General features: G+C 45.1%; 1 protein-coding gene across 3 annotated transcripts in view; it reads left to right on the forward strand.

Annotated features, from left to right (window-relative positions):
- The first annotated feature begins 8,797 nt into the window (after positions 1-8,797).
- The window catches only part of DTWD2 (DTW motif tRNA-uridine aminocarboxypropyltransferase 2), a 102,498-nt gene continuing 89,061 nt past the window's right edge, over positions 8,798-22,234 (forward strand). The window contains exon 1 of one of the 3 annotated variants that reach the window (XM_075527369.1): positions 8,798-9,024. In XM_075527369.1, coding sequence (XP_075383484.1) covers positions 8,879-9,024 — 146 coding nt within the window. In that variant the 5' untranslated portion in view covers positions 8,798-8,878. The remainder of the gene's footprint in view (positions 9,025-22,234) is intronic. The other 2 variants (XM_075527368.1, XM_075527367.1) reach the window with 2 other exon arrangements.

Raw genomic sequence — 22,234 nt, forward strand, 5'->3', positions numbered from 1 at the left:
GGACCAAGAGTAATGCAGCAACACTTATTGTGGGAGGTGAGTTAAAGAAGAGGGAGTAGTTTCCACATGTGTGGAACCTGCCTCCTTTGACCACCTAGGGTGGGGCATACCATTACTGACACTGGAGCAGGAAACGCTAAAGAAGTACTGCAATTATGATGTTTGACCAGAATCCCAACACAGGTTTGTGAAACATACTCAGGTCATATTTTTGTTATGACTTTGAAATGACTTGCTGAATGCCAAGCTTCTAAAGTGAATGGAAAAAGGGCGTCTGACATCCCAGATTGCCCCGTAAAAGTACAGCTAAATGGAAGGAACATTGACTTCCAGAGGCCTTTAATAAAAGCTCACAGTTAAAGATTTCAGTCAGTATTCCTTAACCAGTGCACTCACAATCTTTTCTCTCCCTGTGACGTGCCGCCTCTGCATCAGCAGTACAAGCTGATACCTGTGAATTCTCTGTACATGCTTGTCAGCTTCCCGGAGACACGTAACATGCAGGAGTCTCCATGGGGTACTCCTGAAAACACAAACTGTCTAGTGTAGCTCTAAAGCTACAAAGCTGTGGAGGACACATTGACCCTTACCTACGGTATTTTAGCAGGTACCACTTCAAAGGCTATCTGTCTGCTGCTTATTTTAAATTTCACCTGGTTTGTTTTGCACCTGCTCTTTGTATTTTCAACTGCATTTTACAGATACCAAATGACATACACAGCATACCAAGATTATATGACCAACTATACTTGTAGCTATACAGTGCATAGATTCTGATTTTTGAATCTGATTTTAGGCAAGGATTTTCAAATTAGCATGAAGTTCTCGGATACCTTTTACTGTAATGTACTCCAGGTCATCAGAGTTGCAATCACAGGCTGCAATTACAGGTTTAGTGATTAGAATTACCTCTGTTATTAGCCCAGTATCATGAGTGAGGCCATGATGCAATGAGAAGCCTTGTTACCAAACTTTCAGATCAGCGCTGAAAAGACTGTTTGAAAACATGTTCACATTTTATAAATGTTCACTTTTTTCTTTTATAAAATAAGTGAATGAAAGTGAATGACCTGTCACATGATGTATTTCATTTACCTTGGATGTTCAGTCTAAGCTGTTTTTTAAAGGAGATGACACTTGCATGTGACCTCATAAAATACCTTTATGAAATTCCATGTGAATTTCTCATGCAAAATGTGAGACCTACTTGCAATAGATAAAACCAAAAGCAACTGACAAGGCAGTTAGTTTTTACAAACATAAAAACAACCAGACTCATGAGCCGACTTTGGCAACCGAAATAGTATGCTATTTTTCCAGATTATGATCTCTTCCACATCTTTTGCAACTAACCACTAACACTGAAATGAAGAATCAAGTACACAGAGATTTGCTGACCCACGGAAGCACAGCACCGTGTGATGTGGCACGCTGGCAGGGAGTGCAGCCCGAGCAGCAGGCTGGCATGTTGCTTCACAGCACACTGTGGCATGGACAAGACGAATGCTGCAGCGGCAGCGGCAGAGCAACAGGAAAGGAAAAGCGGCGGCTCACAAAAGGAAGGGTGACGGAAAAAAACACAAGTGAAGCTGCCGCAAAGAGTTATTTTTAGCTGGCAATACTTGGATATATTGCCATTTGCCCTTCCAGCAGATTATGACTGTACCCTGCATGGGGCTGGCCCACACCAAGACAGCAACCAGGGACCAAGGTCAGCCCCCGCAGGCAGCAGTGCATGCCCAGGAAAGCAGTATTTTTTCCCGGCATTTACATTTTTACTGGTCTTTTACTTTTTTACTGACACTAGAGATCTGAATGGAAGGACGGACTTTTTTCTCCTCCTCATTCCTCCTTCCAGCACGTTTATGCCAGCACTAGCACCCGGCTAGCCAGAAGGTAAACTGAGTTGGTCTATCTGAGAATAAACAAGAAACTTGCAGGGTGGTTGTGTGGGCACGTGATGACTCGTGTTAGCACTGCGGGAGATGGGGAGGGTGGGAAGAAAGGCAAGATCATCACCTTCAGCAGCAGTGACAATTTATGTACTCCTTCAAATTATTTGTCACATTTAGAAATATGTTGTGACTTTTAGAGTTTGCTAAATATGTAGGCTTGAACAACATGCTCATTTGAGCTTAATGGAAATTGGCTGGAGGCAATGTGCAGCAGCATCGTCTAACACCTGCTACACTGCCAGCACTCACTAGTTTCTGAGCCGGAAGAAGAGAACGTTATTTTATGAGAAGTCAATATGTGCATGTTTGTTGACAGTTCTCATTGGGAGAAGGGATCGCTAATCCACCATTAAAAGCGACTACCTTATTAGACATAAATGCCTGCAGAGCCATTGGCATCTGCCCACCAAACGCAGAATGCTGAACTCCAAGCACGGGTAGACTGCAAACAGCCATGCAAGCACTGCAGTATTTATTAAATTCATTTGGACTAGCAATCTTTCTGTCTAATTAGTAACATTTTATAGTAACAAATGCAACCAAAATGCTCAAAAGCTGCCTCTCAATAATATCTGCTGGCCAACTGTATCCTGGGCTGCATCAAAAGAAGGGTGGCCAGCAGGTTGAGGGAGGTGATTCCGCCCCTCTACTCTGCTCTGGTGAGACCCCACCTGGAGTACTGCATCCAGCTCTGGGGTCATCAGCACAAGAAGGTCATGGAGCTGTTGGAGCAGGTCCAGAGGAGGGCCACAAAAATGATCCGAGGGCTGGAACAGCTCTCCTGTGAGGACAGGCTGAGAGAGTTGGGGTTGTTCAGCCTGGAGAAGAGAAGGCTGTGGGCAGACCTTATAGCAGCCTTCTAGTACTTAAAGGGGGCCTATAGGAAAGACGGGGACAGACTTTATAGCAAGGCCTGTTGTGACAGGACAAGGAGCAATGGTTTTAGACTAAGGGAAGGCAGATTTGGACTGGATTTAAGAAAGAAATTTTTTGCAATGAGGGTGGCGAGGCACTGAAACAGGTTTCCCAGAGAGTTAGTGGAGGCCCCATCCCTGGAAACATTCAAGGTCAGGTTGGACGGGGCTCTGAGCAACCTGATCCAGTTAAAGCTGTCCCTGCTCTTGCAGGGGGCTTGGACTAAATGACCTGTAAAGGTCCCTTCCAATCCAAAGCATTCTATGGTTCTATGATAATTGTATCTATGCCAGAGGCTCTGGGCTCTGCTAGTGTATCTGTGTCAGGTAAAATGTGTTTGCAAGTGATGAATGATGCCTGCACAAGTATGTTGTTGGAGACCAATCTTCAGCCTCCTAGGGGATTCTCTTCAAAATGGGACTAACTATCTAAGCCACTTAATCTGGGTGATAACTTCAAAAGCAAAGCTGCAATCTGTATAGATATTTGCCCTGCCTCAGTACTTTCCATCTTCTTGGAAGACAAATACTATAATGTCAGTACCTTTATGTAACTTAGTTGAAATTAGTTCCAATGCAGATTCCCAAAAAGGTTTCAGTGTTGTAAGACTGAGTAAAGAAAGAAGGTTCTACTCATAACACGTATCATTGTCTACACTATTACTTTTTCAAAATGGCAGGTAATTATCCGTAAGTGAAAAAGAGAAAGAGGAAAAACACTTCCTGGTATTAACAGTATGTGAAAACATGCACACTGACAGTTTTGTGATGTAGTAGTTACCATGCAAAGTCACACCCTCATTATTTCATGGTAACCCATTTGTGTGGTTATAACCAAAAATAAAAGTGGTAGGTTATAACCACAAAAGTTATAACCAAAATAAAAGGAGGTAGCATGAGACAGCTGGGATGGAATAGTTATTTTGAGCTATTTCCTCACATGGAAATAGTTCTTCACAGCTCTTCCTTACAGGGTATCTCCAAGCTGTGGAGGAAAAAAAGAGTTTTAATGGATGAACATTATTCTCACCCAAATCCTGTGATTTGAGAAGGAAACGATGTTATAGAAAGCATCTCTCTTTCCGCAAACACTGTAGAAGAGAGGCACTAAAGAACAACAGTCAGCTCTGCAGAAGAATTTTCATCAGACAGAATGAAGGCAGAATCACTGCTGCAAAGCATTTTGGACATGATTGCACAAATTTTAGTTCTTATGTCAATAGAAAAAAATGCAGATGAAGACTAAGCAACAAACAGGATGTTTCTGTCGCTGCTGCTGTTTCTCTAGTTTATGTAAAGGACATTTCCCATCACCCAGTAGTGACTAAAATATCTGAAATTAATTCTGTGTTTTTCAAGTCACTTGCTGTCAGTTTTTACAAAGCAGTGAGTTATCACGAATGACAGACAAATCCAAAGACTTTTAAATAGAACAGGCAATGTCTGAAACCCACCGGTTCAACAGATTAGGAGACAACATTATGCACTGTACATCACTGTTACACTGTTCTTACCATGCAATCAATTTTTAAGTACTGGGTGGCTACATCCTTTTTACTGGTTTTTGGGTAGGTTTGGGGTTTTTTTTCTGATTTTTTTTTTCTTATCTGCAATCCTTAGCTGCCCAGGCAAACAAGTAAGACAGGATGTTTTACTCCCAGCTTTTGTGTTGTAAATCAATTATAGTATGGCACCTTCTAGAACAGAGACAGTCACAGACAGCTTTTGCCCTTGAGCCTCACAGCATCTCTGGAAAAGATGCCTCTGGAAAAATACAGCACCTCCAGCAGTAGTCATCAAGTCCTTGGTGGGAGGTTGGAGTTCTAGTATTCTGGCCAGCTACCTTGTCTCACTAAACCAGTCTTTTTGCTTCAAAAAGGCCTGCCTTGGGAAACAAGTGGGCTGGTGAACCAGGCCAGTGCATGCTTGCATCAAACAGAAAGCAAGCTCTTCCCCAAAACTCACTGGTTCCTGGTTTTGAATTCAGACACCCCCAAATTTGTCCTGCACAGAGCTGTATTGCCACCTGTAGTGGTATTTACTCACATTGCTCATGAACCCCCTTATCTAATATACTGGCTTCTGTATGTGCACGTAGGCTTATGTTCACACACGTCAGCTTAGAAGGTGCTTTGTTAATACCATTCTTCTGTACAAATAGCAAGATGTTTCTCTTCTGTCATGAGGAATTGAGGCAGAAATATAGGAGAACAAACAAAACCATCACCTCTCTTTTTTCATCGCAGCCTTTGTACGAGCATCTCCCAGCTCACCTGTCGCCAACCTTTTTTCCCCTTGGCTCACAGTCCTCAGTGCTAGCCAGTTCTCCAGGCTCACTTGTGGTGCACTGAGACAGCAGCTTAGCCTGTCATGGCTTCCGACCTCACAGCTCCGACTCCACTTACGCAGCCTACGCCTCATGCTGACACCAGTGACTGTGCAGTGAGCCCGTTCAGGCAGTTCATCCAGCTTAACTGCTGGCTTTTGAATCAATTCCCTGAACGTGTGGCCAAGTATGGGGGTGGACAGGAAAGAAGTACCACAACTGCCCCAAATTCAACATTTGTGAGCTGCCACGAAAGCGCATTCTGTATGAAGAAATAGCTTTTGGAAAAAAGATCACAAATCCAGCAAGATTTCAAATTACTTACGTTGGTATTTGAAACCATGAGTCAAGGCAGGGAGTAGAAACACGGCACTTTTTGAATTAAACTGGCTAAAGCTGTTGGGGAACTACACCTGCCATTTGAATATGCTTGTTTGAGAACTGCCATCATGACAGCTTCTTCACATCTCTTAAAACAAATATATATTAAATTTTAACTTCTCAGGGCAGGGGGAACACACATGACTCTTCTGGGTACACCACTTGTAAGAGCAATAAATGTAACTTGTTATTACTTAATAAGGGCTAATCCTAAAATAAAAGAGAAATGGTTTACGTAAGGATGCAGAAGAGATTAGACGTGCAAAGAAATGGTACTTTCCATAAAACTTAATGGACTTTCCATACTACAGTGAGACTGCACCTAGTCACTCAACATGTGATCATTCATGATCCCAAAAAGGGAACAGTGCAGTACATCAGAGAGTACTAAATGCACGTAAGAAACTCCCAGTCATGCCATCATTTAGGTCTGTACATTTACAAATTGCAAACACTGGTCCAAAGAGACGCTGTGAGTTCCTCAGGTTTCTAATATGATGGTGGAGATGTTAATTTGGATTTAAGTACGCACATCAAATAATCAAGGTAGTCATGCATGAAATAGGTAGTGTGGATGTATCTACCTATTAGCCTGCAAAAGACTGATTATCAAGATCTGCCATAAAAACTATTTTACTTTTTGCCTCAATCTTCAATATTCAGGCATTTCTCCTCTAAAACTTGTTCTGTTGTGTAAGACTTTTTGGCCTAGAAATCATGCTTCCCATTTTTTAAAATGAGTATTTAGTGTCAGATTTGTAGTTTGCTGGCCTGTAGTGAGAGAAGTTGCTGGTCTGTTAAGCTCTGGAACAACATGCATATAGCAAACACTAGTTCTGTTCCAATAAACGCTACGGTTGAGCTGTCTTTTAATCCCTTCTGCTTTTGTTGGTAGTCCAGAACAGCAATGTTCTGATAACAGGAGCCCTCTGTCTTCAAGCTTACATTTTAGTCACGGGCAGTTTATCCTAACCTGATCTTGTGCCAACATTTTCTTTCAGTTTAAACTGCTTACTTTGCTCTTCAGATGTATATATACAGATAGTGCTCGCTCTCTGTTTAGCCTCTAGCTGTTCCCTGCTACATTTGCCTATTCCCTTGACAATAAAATTACTTCATGTCATTATTACATTTATTTTAGGCATCTAGCTGCAAATCAATTTTCTTCTTCTGTGTAGTCAGACCAGAATGGTTTACAATGGTTTACTTTTAAGCTTATGACTGAAGCCGATTATTCTTACCAGACCGGATAAAACCTCAATCTTTGAGGTTTTATCTCTCGTGAAGGCATATCCCGGTTCCTGTCAGTAGTGCTGCATGGGGACTCTTTTCAGTAAGGTGGAAGCAGGAAGATGACCCTGGAATAAGTCATTAATACTCCTTCTCCTCTCCACTATAACTGTGTTACTTCTAATAATCAGCCTAAATAAGCTTTTTGCAGTTTATTCCAACTCATCTTGTGATAAGACTTTCAGCTTAATAGAAAAGTCTTCCTCCTCCCCTTGGTCCCCCTGTCCTAAATTAGGTGACATATAATACTAGCAATAAATAACTTTATAATTTAAAATTTGCATAGTGTTATTTTCCTTCTCCTTACCTCTTTTTTGGCATGTATACTGTGTAATTTTACAGCCAGCTTCAGAATCACTGGTCTCTGATTTTTTTATCTTGTGAGTAAAATGCATTCTAGCAGCTATACAAGAAAATGAATTCATTTGTAGCTTGAGCTACAAATACAAAACTACAGTACAAAAATACAAAACCCAAGGCAAAACCATCTTAGTATTGTGCATGTATGTAGTACCAGCAGGCCTAAGTTACATCAAATGGCTCTGAAGATTGTAAACATGTAAGCACAATACATTTTGTTTTGGATGCGGAACAAAAACCAGGAAATAAGACAACTGGCCAACTCATGTGCAGTTGCTAATTTCAGAAGAGGATCTCTTGCGTGGATATTCACTAGTTACTGTATTTCAGTAGATCTCTAAGGTAAACTGCAACAACCTTGGAGTTGAGTTTCATTTTACTGTATAATAGACTCCAATATATTCTATTATCATATCTGACTTAATGAGCAAGTATAACGTGCATCTAAATCCTGGTCTCTATCTACAGTTTCTTTTATTTCTTAAGAGCAGGTACTACTGAGGTTGGAAAAGCCAGTCAGAGCTAATCTGTTCCTTTACCACCCTCCTACTAGCATGGCTTGTGTTGCAGCCTCTCTCCTGGAGTTGTGTGAACTCCAGAGTGTCAAGGATACCTATAGACACGGGAAGGACTAAACGTCTACTCTGAAGCACTTCAAATAAAATATCAATTAAAATGGTCAGATATTTAACGACCAGCAGTTAATTTTTTTTTAAACAGTATCATTTTCAATCTCCAACGTAGCTGTCACTCGCACCAGGAGACCGTTTCCTACACATGTGCACGCCGAGCAGCAGGCGGGCAGCTCCAAGCCCTTGGCTGGGTTTTCTCGCACCTCGCGGTTTGCAGAGCAGCCGACACCCGAGCGGACCCCGAGCCAGGCTCCGGCCAGGCCCGCCGTCCCGCAGCCTTTCCCCCGACCCAGCGCCGGTACCGCCCGGGGGGGCCGAGAGGCAGAGGCTAAGCTGCAATTCCCGCCGAACGACACGCCGCGGGCGGCAGCGCCTGTCGCCGGCCCCGGGTGGTGCGGCGGGCAAGGCCGAGGCCTGCCGGGAGGCGCTGGGCCCGGCGCCCCCCGCTCCACCGCTGTGACAGGCGAGCCGTCAGCACCGCTGTCGCCGCCTGTAGGCGCCGACACCCGTCCGGGCCGGGGCCGGGGCCGGGGCCGGGGCCGGGGCCGGGGCCGGGACAGGGGCAGGGGCAGGGGCAGGGGCAGCTCCGCCCGCCGGGGCCTCAGGCCGGGGAGGCGGCGGGAGGAGCCCGGGGAGAGCAGGTGCCCCCTGCTGGCCGCGCCGCTTCCCAACGCGCCGGGTGCGAGCCTCCCCGCGCCCCGATTGGAGGAGCCCCCCCTCCGCAGGGCTCCCCGCGCCCCGATTGGGGGAGCCCCCCCTCCGCCAGGGCTCCCCGCGCTCCGATTGGGGGAGCCCCCCCTCCGCCAGGGCTCCCCGCGCTCCGATTGGGGGAGCTCCCCCCCCGCCAGGGCTTCCCGCGCTCTAATTGGAGGAGCCCCCCCCCCCGCAGAGCTCCCCGCGCCCCGATTGGAGGAGCCCCCGCGACGCGACGGCCCCCCGCCAAGGGGCGGGCACGCCTCACGTGAGCGGGGACGGCGGCCTTTCCTGCCCGCCGGCGCCCCCTGGCGGCGGCCGGCCGGCATGGAGCGGGGCAGCGCGGCGGGCGGCAGCGGGGCGGCCCCGGCCCTGGCGCGGGACGAGGAGCGCGAGGAGCGCGAGGGCTGCGCGGGCCTGTGGGAGCTGCCGGTGGAGCACTGCGAGAGGCGGCCGGAGTGCGGGCGCTGCAGGTGACGCGCAGGGCACGGCCGCGGAGGAGCCGCGGGGGCTGGCGGGCCTGGCCGGCCCTCGCCCCGCCCCGGTCTTCGGGAGGCTGCGCTGAGGCCCCGGGGCGGCGCGTCGTGGTGGTGGGGGGCGGCGGGCGGCGCAGAGCTCGGGGAAAACGGGGTTTGGTTACGTAGCAACGGGCGAGGCGGGGTCGGTTACTTAGGGAGGAAGTCGCCCTCGCACACACGCAGGTGGCGGCTCGAGTTTACCTGAGATGTGGCATGTCTGTGCGTGAGACAGGCTGTGTCTCTGTGGCAGCGTGTGTACGTGTCTCGCCGAGATGTGTGTCCGTTCGTAGGCAGCGGAGCTGGCGGTAGATGCCGGTTTCGGCTACCCGTCGGCCGTTCCGCCTCAGGAAGCCGCCTTCCCTGCGGCGGGGCCGGGAAACCGCTTCAGCAGCGCTGGCGGTGAAGATGGTGGGCAGCGGGCAGGTGGGGAGGGCTTGGGGGGACTTACAGAGGCTGGCAGCGAGCTGGTGTAAAGTGTGGTTTTCTTTTTCTTTTTTTTTGGAAGTCTTTGGTTCGCACCGGGCGTGTATATTTGGCTGTGCTAGGTTAGACCCCAAGCCTCTTTTTCCAAGCACAGCCTGCCTCTGTGACACCTGGACAAGGTGGAAAATGTTCCCTGGAGTCTGTGGGAGGGTGAGGTGGGAAGGGGAGGGTGCGGCGTCCCCTAAGTGCCGTGCAGTGAAGGACATGAGACCTCAGTACTGCTGCTCCGTCTTTGGTGCTTTGCCAAAAGAAAACAATAAACTAAGTTTATCTAACAACTTTACAGCTAATTTTGAAATCCATTCAAGCAGTGGAGGGGTTAATATAACTTAATATGAACTCAGCCAGTGACTTTTGATCTTACAGAAATATCTTGTAACCTGATTATATGTCTATGTATAGATGTCCTTTTAATGGAGTGAGTTGGCAGTATGCCAGTTGTTCCTGAACTGAAAAGTTTGTGCAAAACCACCAAAAAACTTCATTTCTAGTAACTATGTTGATTAAATCTGTTTCTGTTGAGTGGTAAAACAAGTAGAAAGGCATGTAATTTTACTAACAGTGTAGCTGTAGTCTCTTTAAAGTGTCAGAGTTCAGGAGCTTATTTTTGGTGAGGTTCCCGTAAATAAGTTGTCATAAAAAATATGTATTGCGTAAGTCATAACATTTGTAAATGTTAACTGTTAAAAAAAAATAGTCATGGGCAATAGTTGATGCCCAAAGATGATAACCTAGCAGATGTGTGACACTCCCCTTTTGCTGCTTCCTTTTTCTCCAAGGAGTTTTAGCTCAGGGGACTTCTTGAGCCAGATGTGGTTTTGTGTTTATTTAATATGTCCCAGTAGATATTTCTCTTTTCTTCTGTGAATTTCTCCAGTTCCCCTTGAACCCATGTGAAGTTCTCGTATCTGCAACATTTGACTGGCAAGAAGACACCTCAGGCCTACAAACCCTGGGGTGGGAAGAATTACCTTTTTGTTTGTTTTGGTTGTGGCTTCTACCTTTCTCTTTTGCACATAGTATCCAAGGTGTGAGCAAGCCACAGATTTATACCTTGGGTAATGTGTTTCTGCTTATTCTTATAAGAGCCTTCCTCATGCTATGGCTGCTTAGTTTCCTAGTAACCTTTTGGTAAGGGACTTTGTTAAAAGTCTTTTGGAAAGCCAAAGCTGACAAAAATGACAACTACAGCACCCTCACCCTCGTGTTTGTTAAATCTTTCAGAGCTCTTAAATAGTTTTGAAAAGCAGGATTGCCTTTTGCAAAAGCCATGCCAGTTCTTCTGATGTAAATCATATATTTTTGTAAGTGTTCACTAAACATATTTTTAATTATAGTTTCTGCTTACATTAACAGTTTTATTTGTTGCAGATTTTAATTTTTTTTGAAGTTGTTTCATGTTTGCCATTTCTAGTCCTGAGGTGCCAAGGAACTGCTGAATGAGAGTTAACCCACTGTCATTCCTTATTCAGGTATTTAACCTTGAGTTCTCTTTAAATGCCTATAGGGTACTGCTGATTATTGCTGTTTATTTGTCGGTGTTGTCCTGGTTTCAGTTGAGATAGAGTTAGTTTTCTTCGTAGTGGCTGGTATGGGGCTATGTTTTGGATTTGTGCTGAAGACAGTGTTGATAATACAGAGATGTTTTAGTTGCTGCTGTACTAGTCAAGGACTTTTCAGCTTCCTGTGCTCTGCCAGGTGCAGAAGAAGCTGGGAGGGGACACAGCCAGGATAGTTGATCCAAACTGACCAAAGGGCTATTCCATACCATATGACGTCATGCTCAGTATATAAAGCTGGGGAAGAAGAAGGAAGGGGGGACATTGGAGTGATGGTGTTTGTCTTCCCAAGTAACCGTTACGCGTGATGGAGCCCTGCTTTCCTGGAGATGGCTGAACACCTGCCTGACCATGGGAAGTAGTGAATTAATTCCTTGCCTTGCTTTGCTTGCGTGCGCGGCTTTTGCTTTACCTATTAAACTGTTTTTATCTCAACCCTCAAGTTTTCTTACTTTTGCTCTTCTGATTCTCTCCCCCATCCCACCAGGGGGGAGTGAGCGAGCGGCTGCGTGGTGCTCAGTTGCCAGCTGGGGCTAAACCACGACAGGTGTGTTTCATAGCCTCTGCTCTAGTTCCTACAATTTTGGACAGATTCTCTGATGAGTCATCTACAAAAATGGTTTCCAGAGTAGGCACCTCCCTGTTGTCTTTCATAGTAAAACCTGATGGAAAGTATTTACTCAGCTCCTCATCACCATTGTAGTATTAAAACACCAGCTTCCTAAATGAATTACACTTGCTGTGAAGAGCATGGGTACAATGAGGACAGACACTGAAAGAAATGTAGGGGCAGAGAAACCAAGGAGGATAAAAAGACCACAGAGCTGCTTGCTTTTTAAGAAACAAGGGAAGTGGTGATTGTTTTAAAACTAAAGCTTTGATGGAGATTACGATGCAAGACTGGATTGTGCACTCAGTCTATTTTTGCAGTGAATCCTCTCCATCCTCTTCCTCAGGAATATAACTAAATTATGCTTGTCATTGAGCACAGCATTCTGCAGCATGACTTGGAGTAAAAGAGAGTAAGTCAGTGACTTAGGGTACATCGTGGGAAGGAATTCAATTATGAAACTTGATTACTACCCTGAACATTATCATCATGGTGATGGCTGGGGGCAGGTATCTTTAACTGAGTCCCTCGATTTTCTAAACTATAGAGTAGATTTTTACTGTAAAGCACCTTAATGAATGTGGTTTGAGAGTATTTGGAATCAATGTTTTTAGTGGTGATGGTCTGAATTCAGTACAAAAGCACAGAAGAATGTGTCCTCTTTAACATCATCTGGTGATTCCTCATGGGGACTGTCTTAAGGTTTAGGCTTTTTTTTTTTTTTTTAATATGGCAAGACAGCTGATTGACAGCTTTTGAACGAGTACTCAGTCAAGATGTGAAACAGAAATGTGGGAGTAAGGTAGATAAGTTTTCATTTTGGATAATGTGAATGACTTGAGTGTCCTGAAGGAACAGAATGTTTCTAAGTATTATGTGTTTGAGACTTTATTGCCTATGGTGGTTGTGGAGAAAATACTAGCATTTCAAATAGCTTATGGTGGAGAATTTGAATGAAATAATGTAATGAAATTTTACATTTTGAAGGTGTTTGTGTGTGTGTATATAAGTGCTAGTTTAAAAAAAAATGTGGAAAATGATGCTGTTCATGGTGTTTGAGATGGCAAACGGCTGATGCAAATGAAGTATGTGCAGTTGACTTTATGCTGTTTTATTCTTGAGGGTACAATTTAATAACAATTCTGTTTGTCTGCCAAAACCAAAAGGGCAGTGGTGATAAACTTAAAATCACTGATGGTTATTTGATCACTTCTTAAGACTGTCTCAGCTGACTTAAATGTTCAACTTGTGTTTAGAAGTTAAAGCCCCACACCCAAACATTTAAATTGGAGAATAAGCTCAATATAGTTTCCAAGTTGCTGTTAGCGTGGAAAACAAAATGAGCAGGCCCCACAACTGAAGCCATAGAGGACAACAATTTGATTTTGTGGTGTGGCACTCAGAACAATATAGTATTTTGAAATTGTGTCCTTGTGTGGGTCAGAGTTCACTCTTCTCTAGGTACTTGGTGTGCTGTTAGGGAAAAAGCCTTTTGGTAGTACAAAAGCAATAAATGCACAATGGCTTGTTACCACAGATCTTGACTGTGCATGTGCAGAATTTTACTGTAGTAGGAGAACTTCTGAGGAATGTTTTCAGGAATAACTAAGATTTTTAACTGAGTATCATTCATGATCTACGGGCATTGATAGGTCTCTTCTGGAGTATCACAAATCCCCACTGGAAACAGTCCTCTATGTTTGCAGGACTAATTTATGTTGTAAAGTTAGGGTAACAATGAATAGGTTTTGCTACAATATATGCTGTTATATAGTATTTGTATTTCAAGAGGGGAAAAAAACCCAAAGAGATGGAATAACTTTAATCCTTTAATACAAATGCTCCTTTGCCTATATCTAAAATATTACAGATATTATACTTAATTTGGGTACTGTGTGAGTGCTCTTGATAGCGTTGATAAATTGATAATGACATGTGATGGCATAGTACTGCTTGATATTTTGAGGAAAAATATAATGTTCTTACATAAGTGTCCCATATTTGTTAATAATCCTGTTAAGTCATATAAAGGCTGAGTCTGAAGAAGTAATGTGGTCTTTCTTCAACAAAATAAATATATGCAGTTGCTTTATAGCACGCTGGTATGGTATTTAAGTATAAAAGTGAATTTTAAAGTTTAATTAACTATCAGAGAAAGTGAAATAAGCATGCATTAATTCTTTTAGCAATGCCTGCTGCAAGAAAATAGCTTCATAGCCTTTGATGTCTTTGATGTTCTTAAAAATGAACTCTAGGCATTTATTTTCACTGCTCTAAGTTTATTGCAATTTTTCACTCCCTGAAAGTATTGATTGCCTATCACTGCTTAAATAAATTTCTCATGTAACTGAAACTGTATATTTCCCCATGGTTCATGACTTGTAAGAGGTGACCTACTGTTCTGTAGGATTTTTTTTTTTAAGTTTCATGCATTTCCTATTACGTTTGCTTTGAAAAAAAGAAAAAAAATACACATGGTTAGGTGACAGGCATCACTTGAGTGAATTTTATTATTCCAGGTTCTTAAGTGGTGTATCAAAGGAAAATTTTTTAAAACACTATTAGCACTTTTAAAGACTCCTAAATCAGAACAATATTTTTGCTGAATTTACTCATTTTCAGTATAGTTAAATGCATAAAGTGTGTTTACAAGTGTATCTGAGAACCTACCTGTCAAAATTACATAAGGTGATAAATAAGGGGATAAATAAGGTGATTCTGCAGCGCTGAGGAAGAGCTAAATTTGTGCATCATCAGGAGACAGAAAGGAGAAGCCTGAGCAGATGAAACAAAAATGAGGTCCATTCACATGCATGTTAAATTTGGCAGCAACTAAAAGCCACATTGTGCCAGTAATTACTTTCCTTCATGAGGTGAGGTGGATTCACTGTGTGACTGGAAGGACTCTCGTAGGATTTCAGGAGGGATCTGCTGTATCTTGTCATTTGGTATTAGTGTGTGTATGTACGACGCTACTGTGAAGGAGAGTAAGTATCATCTGGTCTATGGGGATCTCTGTTAGTTGTGGTTGGTGCGGCAGTGATAACAAGATACTAGTAATATAGCTCCTTCTCCAAATGGTGGTGAAAAGGAGCGGTATTACCATCCCATACTTTGGTGTCATTTTTTTCCACTTTAGACGTTTCTCTTTTGTTGTGTGAAGAGGAATACCCACCTCCTGTCAGGATGTAATTGTCAATGACCACTCTCACATTCTGGCAGGGTTAGGGTTCTCAGCTGTGGCTGTAGTATGATCGCTCTGCCATGTCACTGTTGCTTACATCACATAATCAGAGAATGGGTGAGGTTGGCAAGGACCTCTTGAGATCATCTAGTCCAGACCCCTGTTCAAACAGGGTCAGCTAGAGCAGGTTGCCCAGGACCATGTCCAGTTGGGTTTTTAATATCTCCAAGGATGGAGACTCCACAACCACTCTGGGAACCTCTTCCAGTGTTTGACCAGTAAAAAGAATGTTTTCCTGTATTCAGAGGGAGTTTCGTGTGTTTTACTTGTGCCCATTGCCTCTTGCCCTGATAGTGGGTGCTGCTGAGAGGAGTCTGGCTCCTCTGTTTTCATTCCTTCCCATCAGGCATTTATACACATGGATGAGATCCTCCTGAGCCTTCTCTTTTCCAGGCTGAAGAGTCCCAGCCCTCAGCCTCTCCTCATACGAAAATGAGTCCCTTAGTCATCTTTGGCCATGTGCTGGACATGCTCCAGTAAGTTTGTCTGTCTTGTACTGGGAAGCCCAGAACTGGACCCAACGCTCCAGATGTGGCCTTACCAGTGCTGAGTTGAGAGGAAGGATCATCTCCCTTAACCTCCAAGCAGTGTTCTTAATGCAGCCCAGGATGCTGTTGCTGCCTTTGTGGCAAGGGCAAGGACACTTTGCTGGCTCATGATTAGCTTGTTTTCTGTCAGGTCCTTCTTTACAGAGCTATTTTCTGGCCATTTGGTCCCAAAGTGTGTACTGGTGCCTGGGGTTATTCTTCCCCATATGCAGGACTTTGCATTTCCCTTTGTTGAAACTTCATGGGGTTCCTGTCAGCCCATTTCTCCAGCCTGTCAAGGTCCTTCTTGTCAGAGTCCAATATTCCCTGATGAGGTTCTTCTACATAGTCCACATAGGGAAAGGTTGAAAGTTTAATAGCAGGTTTACTTATTTGAACATATCTGACGTTACATGAATTTTGATTTAGCAGAGTGATACAGCAGTGTACTGAAATCACAACAGAATCACGATACGGCAACTGCAATCTACAGTGGATATTGGATCACAATAGAAATGTGATTACTGGTCTCTATGTGCTAGAGCATCCTAAGTTGCTGGAAAGGAACGCATGGGTTGAACCCAGCTCAAGCCCATTGTTCTCTTCAAAGTTTATTTGATGTTTGTTCAGCTTTTATACTATGCTGAGCTGAGCCGAGCCACATAAATACTTTCTCCATGCTGGTCTGGCTGGGTCAGGAAGATAATACTCTCTATTGATTATCTCAGGGGAGGCCATTTACACAAACAATTGACCCACTCAACTGGTAGAGCAGTTTATCTAAAACAAAGGCCACCCTCCAGTCCCCTTTGTGTTGAAATAAGTCCTTTATGATAGCTGTGGTGACTTCCTACATTGTTTTCTGAGCTTTCTTTTCTTGAAGGGGTTCATTTATCAGTCACACCTCTGGATAGCAGCACAGCCACATACCTGCCACTCCTCCCAGTGTATCATCTGTGAACTTGCTATGGGTGTACTCTGTCCCAGCATCCAGCTCACTAATGAAGAGTTTAAACAGTATTGGCCCTAGTATCAATGCCTGGAGTACTCCACTAGCGACTTGCCTCCAACTGGACTTTGTCCCACTGGCCACAATCCTCTGCACCTGGCTGTTCAGCCAGTTCTCACTCCTCCTCACTATTGGCATCTAAGTGGTACTCAGATATCAGTTAGGTACTGAGGTGTCAGTTTATCTAGGAAGGCGTTATGGGAAGCTGAGACACTGACAACTTTGCTTTACCAAAGTTGAGGTAAGCAGCATCCACTGCTCTCCTCTCATCCACCAAGCTAGTCACCTCACTGTAGAAGGCCATCAGGTTGGTCAAGCATGATTTCCCCTCTGTAGATCCTTCTGACTACTCCCAATCCCCTTCTTGTCCTTCATGTGTTTGGAAATGATTTCCATGAGGATTTTCTCCACTACCTTCCCAGGGATTGATGTGAAGTTGAACTGACCTGTAGTTCCCTGGATCCTCTTGCCCTTCTTGCAGACAGGAGTGACATTTCCTTTCTTTCAGTCTTCAGCAACCTCTCCCACTATCCAGAGATAATAAAAATTGGCCTCATGATAGCATCACCCCTTAGCATGCATGGATGCAGCCCATCAGGCCTCGTGGACTTTTGAACATCCAGTTTGTTTAAGTGCTCCCTAATCTTGTCCTCCTCCACTAAGGCTAAGTCTTCCTTGCTCCATACTTTCTCCTCTGGTTTCAAGGGCCTGGGATTCCCAAAGGCTGATTTTACTGATAAAAACAGAGGCAAGGAAGGCGTTGAGCACCTCAGCCTTTTCCATGTCCTGTGTCACCAGTTCCCCTGCCCCATTCAGCAGCGGCCTCATGTTTTCCCTAGCTGCCTTTTTTGCTGTTTAGGTACTTGTAGAAGCCTTTCTTGTTGCCCTTCACATCCATTACCAGACTAAACTCCAGGTCAGCCTTGGCCATCCCTACATTCTCAGACAGCAGCTCTGTATTCCTCCTGGGTCACCTGTCCGTGCTTCCATCTCTTGTACGTTTCTTTGTTTTTTCAAGTCTGACTTTAGTCAGGAGTTCCTGGCTTATCCATGCAGGCTTCCTGCTTGCTGATTTCCTGCTTGTTAGGATGGACCTTTGCTGAGTTTGGAGTAGGTGATCCTTGAATATCAGCCAACTGTCCTGGACTGCTTTTCTCTTCATGGCCTCATCTCGAAGGATTCTTCCAAGCATATCCCTGAAGAGGTTGAAGTCTGCTCTCCAGAAATGCAAGGCAATGGTCCTGCTTTTTGCTCTGCTCTCTCTTCTTAGGATCCTGAACTCCACCATCTCATGGTCATGCCAAGGCTGCCTCTCCCTTGTCCGTAAGTATCACATTCAGCAGAGCAACTTTCCTTGTGGGTTCCTCAGTCACCTATGCCAGGAATTTGTCATCAATGTACTTGGATCTCCTAGATTGCTTGAGCTCTGCTGTATTGCTTTCCAGCAGATATCAGGGTGGTTAAAGCTGCCCATGAGGACCAAGGCCTGTGAACGTAAGGCTTCTTACAGTTGTTTAAGGAAAGCCTCATCTACTTCTACCTGATCAGAAGGTCTAGAGCAGATATCCACTACAAACCACCTGTGTTGGTCTGCCTGGTAATCTTGACCCATACACTCTCAACTGACTCCTGATCTATCCCAAGGCCGAGCTCCAGGCATTCCAGCTGGTGTCTCACATAAAGGGCAACTTGCCCTCCTTGCCTTCCCAGGCCGTCCTTCCTAAAAAGCCAGTATTCCTCTGTTACGGCATGCCAGTCATGTAAGATATCCCACCATGTCTCCGTGATCCCAATGAGGTTGTAGCCCTGTAACTGCACACAGACTTCTCTCTCCTCCTGCCAGCACTGCTGGCACATTGAGGGAGGTGATCCTTCCTTTCTGCTCAGCACTGGTGATGTTTGTTCCCATCCTGAGTCTAGAAGCATTTCAGAGAGGCACCTGAATGTGCCGATTCTCCAGTACAGGCTTAAGAGCTTTCCCCATTAGGCTGTTCTGCAGGTACCTCCTTCTTCATGTGCCTGTCCTCACTTCACCCTGGTTTTTTTGGTTGCTGTATTCCTTCTGTTCCCATCACCGTGAGGCTTGCCTACCCAAATTCTTTACTTGTTTGTTGAGGAATCACTCCCTTCCCCATAATTTGTAGTTTAAAGCTTTCCCTAACAATAGTTTGGCCAGCCTGTTGGCAAAGGTAGTTTTACCCCATTTAGTAAATGCATCCCATTTTTTTCAAGTAGGTGTTGACCCTCAAAGAGGATCCCATGGTTGTAGAAACCAAAACCCTGTTGCTGACACCAGCTGTACAACCAGTTGTTAACCTGCAGGGTCCATCGAGTCCTGAGACCCTTCCCCCTCACTAGCAGGACTGACAAGAACACCACCTGTTCCCTACACCACCACCCCCAGAGCTCTGTAGTCATGCTTGATACTTCTTTGGTCACTCCAACAGTATCATTGGTGCCTATATGGAAGAGCAGCAGAGGGTAGTAGTCAGAGGGCCAGATGAGCCGTGGTCGCTTTTTCACAATATGCCAAATGTGAGCCCTGAGCAAGCAGCAAACTTCCCTAGAAGACAGATCATGAGGGGCCTCCATCCCCTGCAGCAGGGAGTCTTCTACCACTATGTCGTGGTTTAGCCCCAGCCGGCAGCCAAGCACCACGCAGCTGCTTGCTCACTTCCCCCCCCCCCCCCGGTGGGATGGGGGAGAGAATCAAAAGAGCAAAAGTAAGAAAACTCGTGGGTTGAGATAATAACAGTTTAATAATTGGAACAAAATAATAGTAATAATAATAATGAATTATAATGAGAGGGGAAAAAAACAATGAGAGAGAGAGAGGAACAAAACCCAAGGGAGGGGAAAAAAAGGAAAATATACATAAAAAAAAAAAATTACAACCGCTCACCACCCGCTGACCGACGCCCAGCCAGTCCCCGAGCAATGATCGCTACTCCCTGGCCAACTCCCCCCAGTTTATATACTGGGCATGACATCATATGGTATGGAATAGCCCTTTGGTCAGTTTGGATCAACTATCCTGGCTGTGCCCCCTCCCATTTCTTGGGCACCTGGCAGAGCATGGGGAGCTGAAGCGGGGGAAGAATCCTTGACCAATGTAAACACCGCTTAGCAACAGCCAAAACATCAGCGTGTTATCAATATTATTCTTATACTAAAATCCAAAGCACAGCACTATACCGGCTACTAGAAAGAAAATTAACTCTATCCCAGCCAAAACCAGGACAGTATCCACCCCTTATTCTATACCATTTATGTCATGCCCAGGTTCTACCTTTTCTAATACAATTAATCACCACCACTTTTCCTGTCTCTTGGTATGTATATCTATATATGTACACACAGTTATCATTCCCTTGGTCTATGGTCCATCCTTCTAAAGTGTTTATTAAGTTCATTTAGTCCATGACTTTGGGCTCCATCTGTCATAACAGTCCTTCATGGCAGAAGAGATGGTGTGTGGTGTTGGGTTGTTGCATGCTGAAGCCAGTTCTGGTTCCATCACCACTGCACTTTGCTTGCTTTCATCGAAATTCATTCTTCACTAATCTGGGTGATCCTTATTGAAATACCATTGATATGGTGTATAGTAATCATACAAGTGATGACACACAGTATTATATAGCAGTTAACATCATACCATTTAGTTCATTGGCTGTTCTCACCCAAAATCAAATCCCCTTGAGGTACACATCTGACTTCCCCATCCTTTCGCATTACCCACCAAGTGCACCTGGGTCCTTGAGCAAAAGCAATCCCACGAATGGGCTTGCCTTTGCCCGAGGCAGGAGTAACCCAGACTGTCTTCCCCAGCATGTTTTTTATGTGCACTACAGGGACCTTATCCCCTTCTACAGTGCGTAAAAGTTTTGATTGGGCAGGGCCAGGTCGATTGACAGATCCTCTAGTGTTAACTAACCAGGTGGCCTTTGCTAAATGTGCATCCCAATGTTTGAATGTCCCACCACCCATTGCTCTCAGTGTAGTTTTTAACAGTCCATTGTATCGTTCAATTTTCCCGGAGGCTGGTGCATGATAGGGGGTGTGATATACCCACTCAGTGCCATGCTCTTTGGCCCAGGTGTCTATGAGGTTGTTCCGGAAATGAGTCCCGTTGTCTGACTCAATTCTCTCTGGGGTGCCATGTCGCCACAGGACTTGTTTTTCAAGGCCCAAGATAGTGTTCCGGGCAGTGGCATGGGGCACAGGATATGTTTCCAGCCATCCGGTGGTTGCTTCCACCATGGTGAGCACATAACGCTTGCCTTGGCGGGTTTGTGGGAGCGTGATATAACCGATCTGCCAGGCCTCCCCATATTGATATTTCAGCCATCGTCCTCCATACCACAGAGGCTTTAACCACTTGGATTGTTTAATTGCAGCGCATGTTTCACATTCATGGATAACCTGTGGAATAGTGTCCATGGTTAAGTCCACCCCTCGATCACAAGCCCATCTATATGTTGCATCTCTTCCTTGATGGCCTGAGGTGTCATGGGCCCATCGAGCTATAAATAATTCACCCTTATGTTGCCAGTCCAGATCCACTTGAGCAACTTCAATCTTAGCAGCCTGATCCACCTGCTGGTTGTTTTGAAGTTCCTCAGTGGCCCGACTCTTGGGTACGTGAGCATCTACGTGACGTACTTTTACAACCAGGTTCTCTACTCGGGCAGCAATATCTTGCCACAGTGCTGCAGCCCAGATGGGTTTGCCTCTGTGCTGCCAATTGTTCTGCTTCCATTGCTGTAACCACCCCCACAAGGCATTCGCCACCATCCATGAGTCAGTATAGAGATAAAGCACTGGCCACTTTTCTTGTTCAGCAATGTCTAAAGCCAGCTGAATGGCTTTAACTTCTGCAAATTGGCTTGATTCACCATCTCCTTCAGCAGTTTCTACCACTTGTTGTATAGGACTCCATACAGCAGCCTTCCACCTCCGATGCTTTCCTACAATACGACAGGACCCATCAGTGAACAGGGCATATTGCTTCTCATTTTCTGGTAGTTTATTGTACAGTGGGGCCTCCTCAGCACGCGTCACCTCCTCCTCTGGCGATATTCCAAAATCTTTGCCTTCTGGCCAGTCCATAATTACTTCCAAGATCCCTGGGCGATTGGGGTTTCCTATCCAAGCCCGTTGTGTGATCAGTGCAACCCACTTATTCCACGTAGCATCAGTTGCATGATGTGTAGAGGGGACCCTCCCTTTGAACATCCAACCCAGCACCGGCAGTCGAGGTGCCAAGAGGAGTTGTGCTTCCGTACCAACCACTTCTGAAGCAGCTCGAACCCCTTCACATGCTGCCAATATCTCTTTTTCAGTTGGAGTATAGCGGGCCTCGGATCCTCTGTATCCCCGACTCCAAAACCCTAAGGGTCGACCTCGACTGTCCTCTGGTTCTTTCTGCCAGAGGCTCCAGGTAGGGCCATTCTCCCCGGCTGTGGTGTAGAGCACATTTTTTATGTCTTGCCCTGCCCGGACTGGCCCAAGGGCTACTGCATGAACTATCTCCCGTTTAATTTGTTCAAAGGCTTGTCGTTGCTCAGGGCCCCATTTGAAATCGTTCTTCTTCCGGGTCACTTGATAGAGAGGGCTTACGATCAGACTGTAATTTGGAATATGCATTCTCCAAAAACCCACAATGCCTAAGAAAGCTTGTGTTTCCTTTTTGCTAGTTGGTGGAAACATAGCTGTCATTTTGTTAATCACATC

This window comes from Mycteria americana, chromosome Z (assembly GCF_035582795.1).
Source record: "Mycteria americana isolate JAX WOST 10 ecotype Jacksonville Zoo and Gardens chromosome Z, USCA_MyAme_1.0, whole genome shotgun sequence".
NCBI classification, from domain to species: domain Eukaryota; kingdom Metazoa; phylum Chordata; class Aves; order Ciconiiformes; family Ciconiidae; genus Mycteria; species Mycteria americana.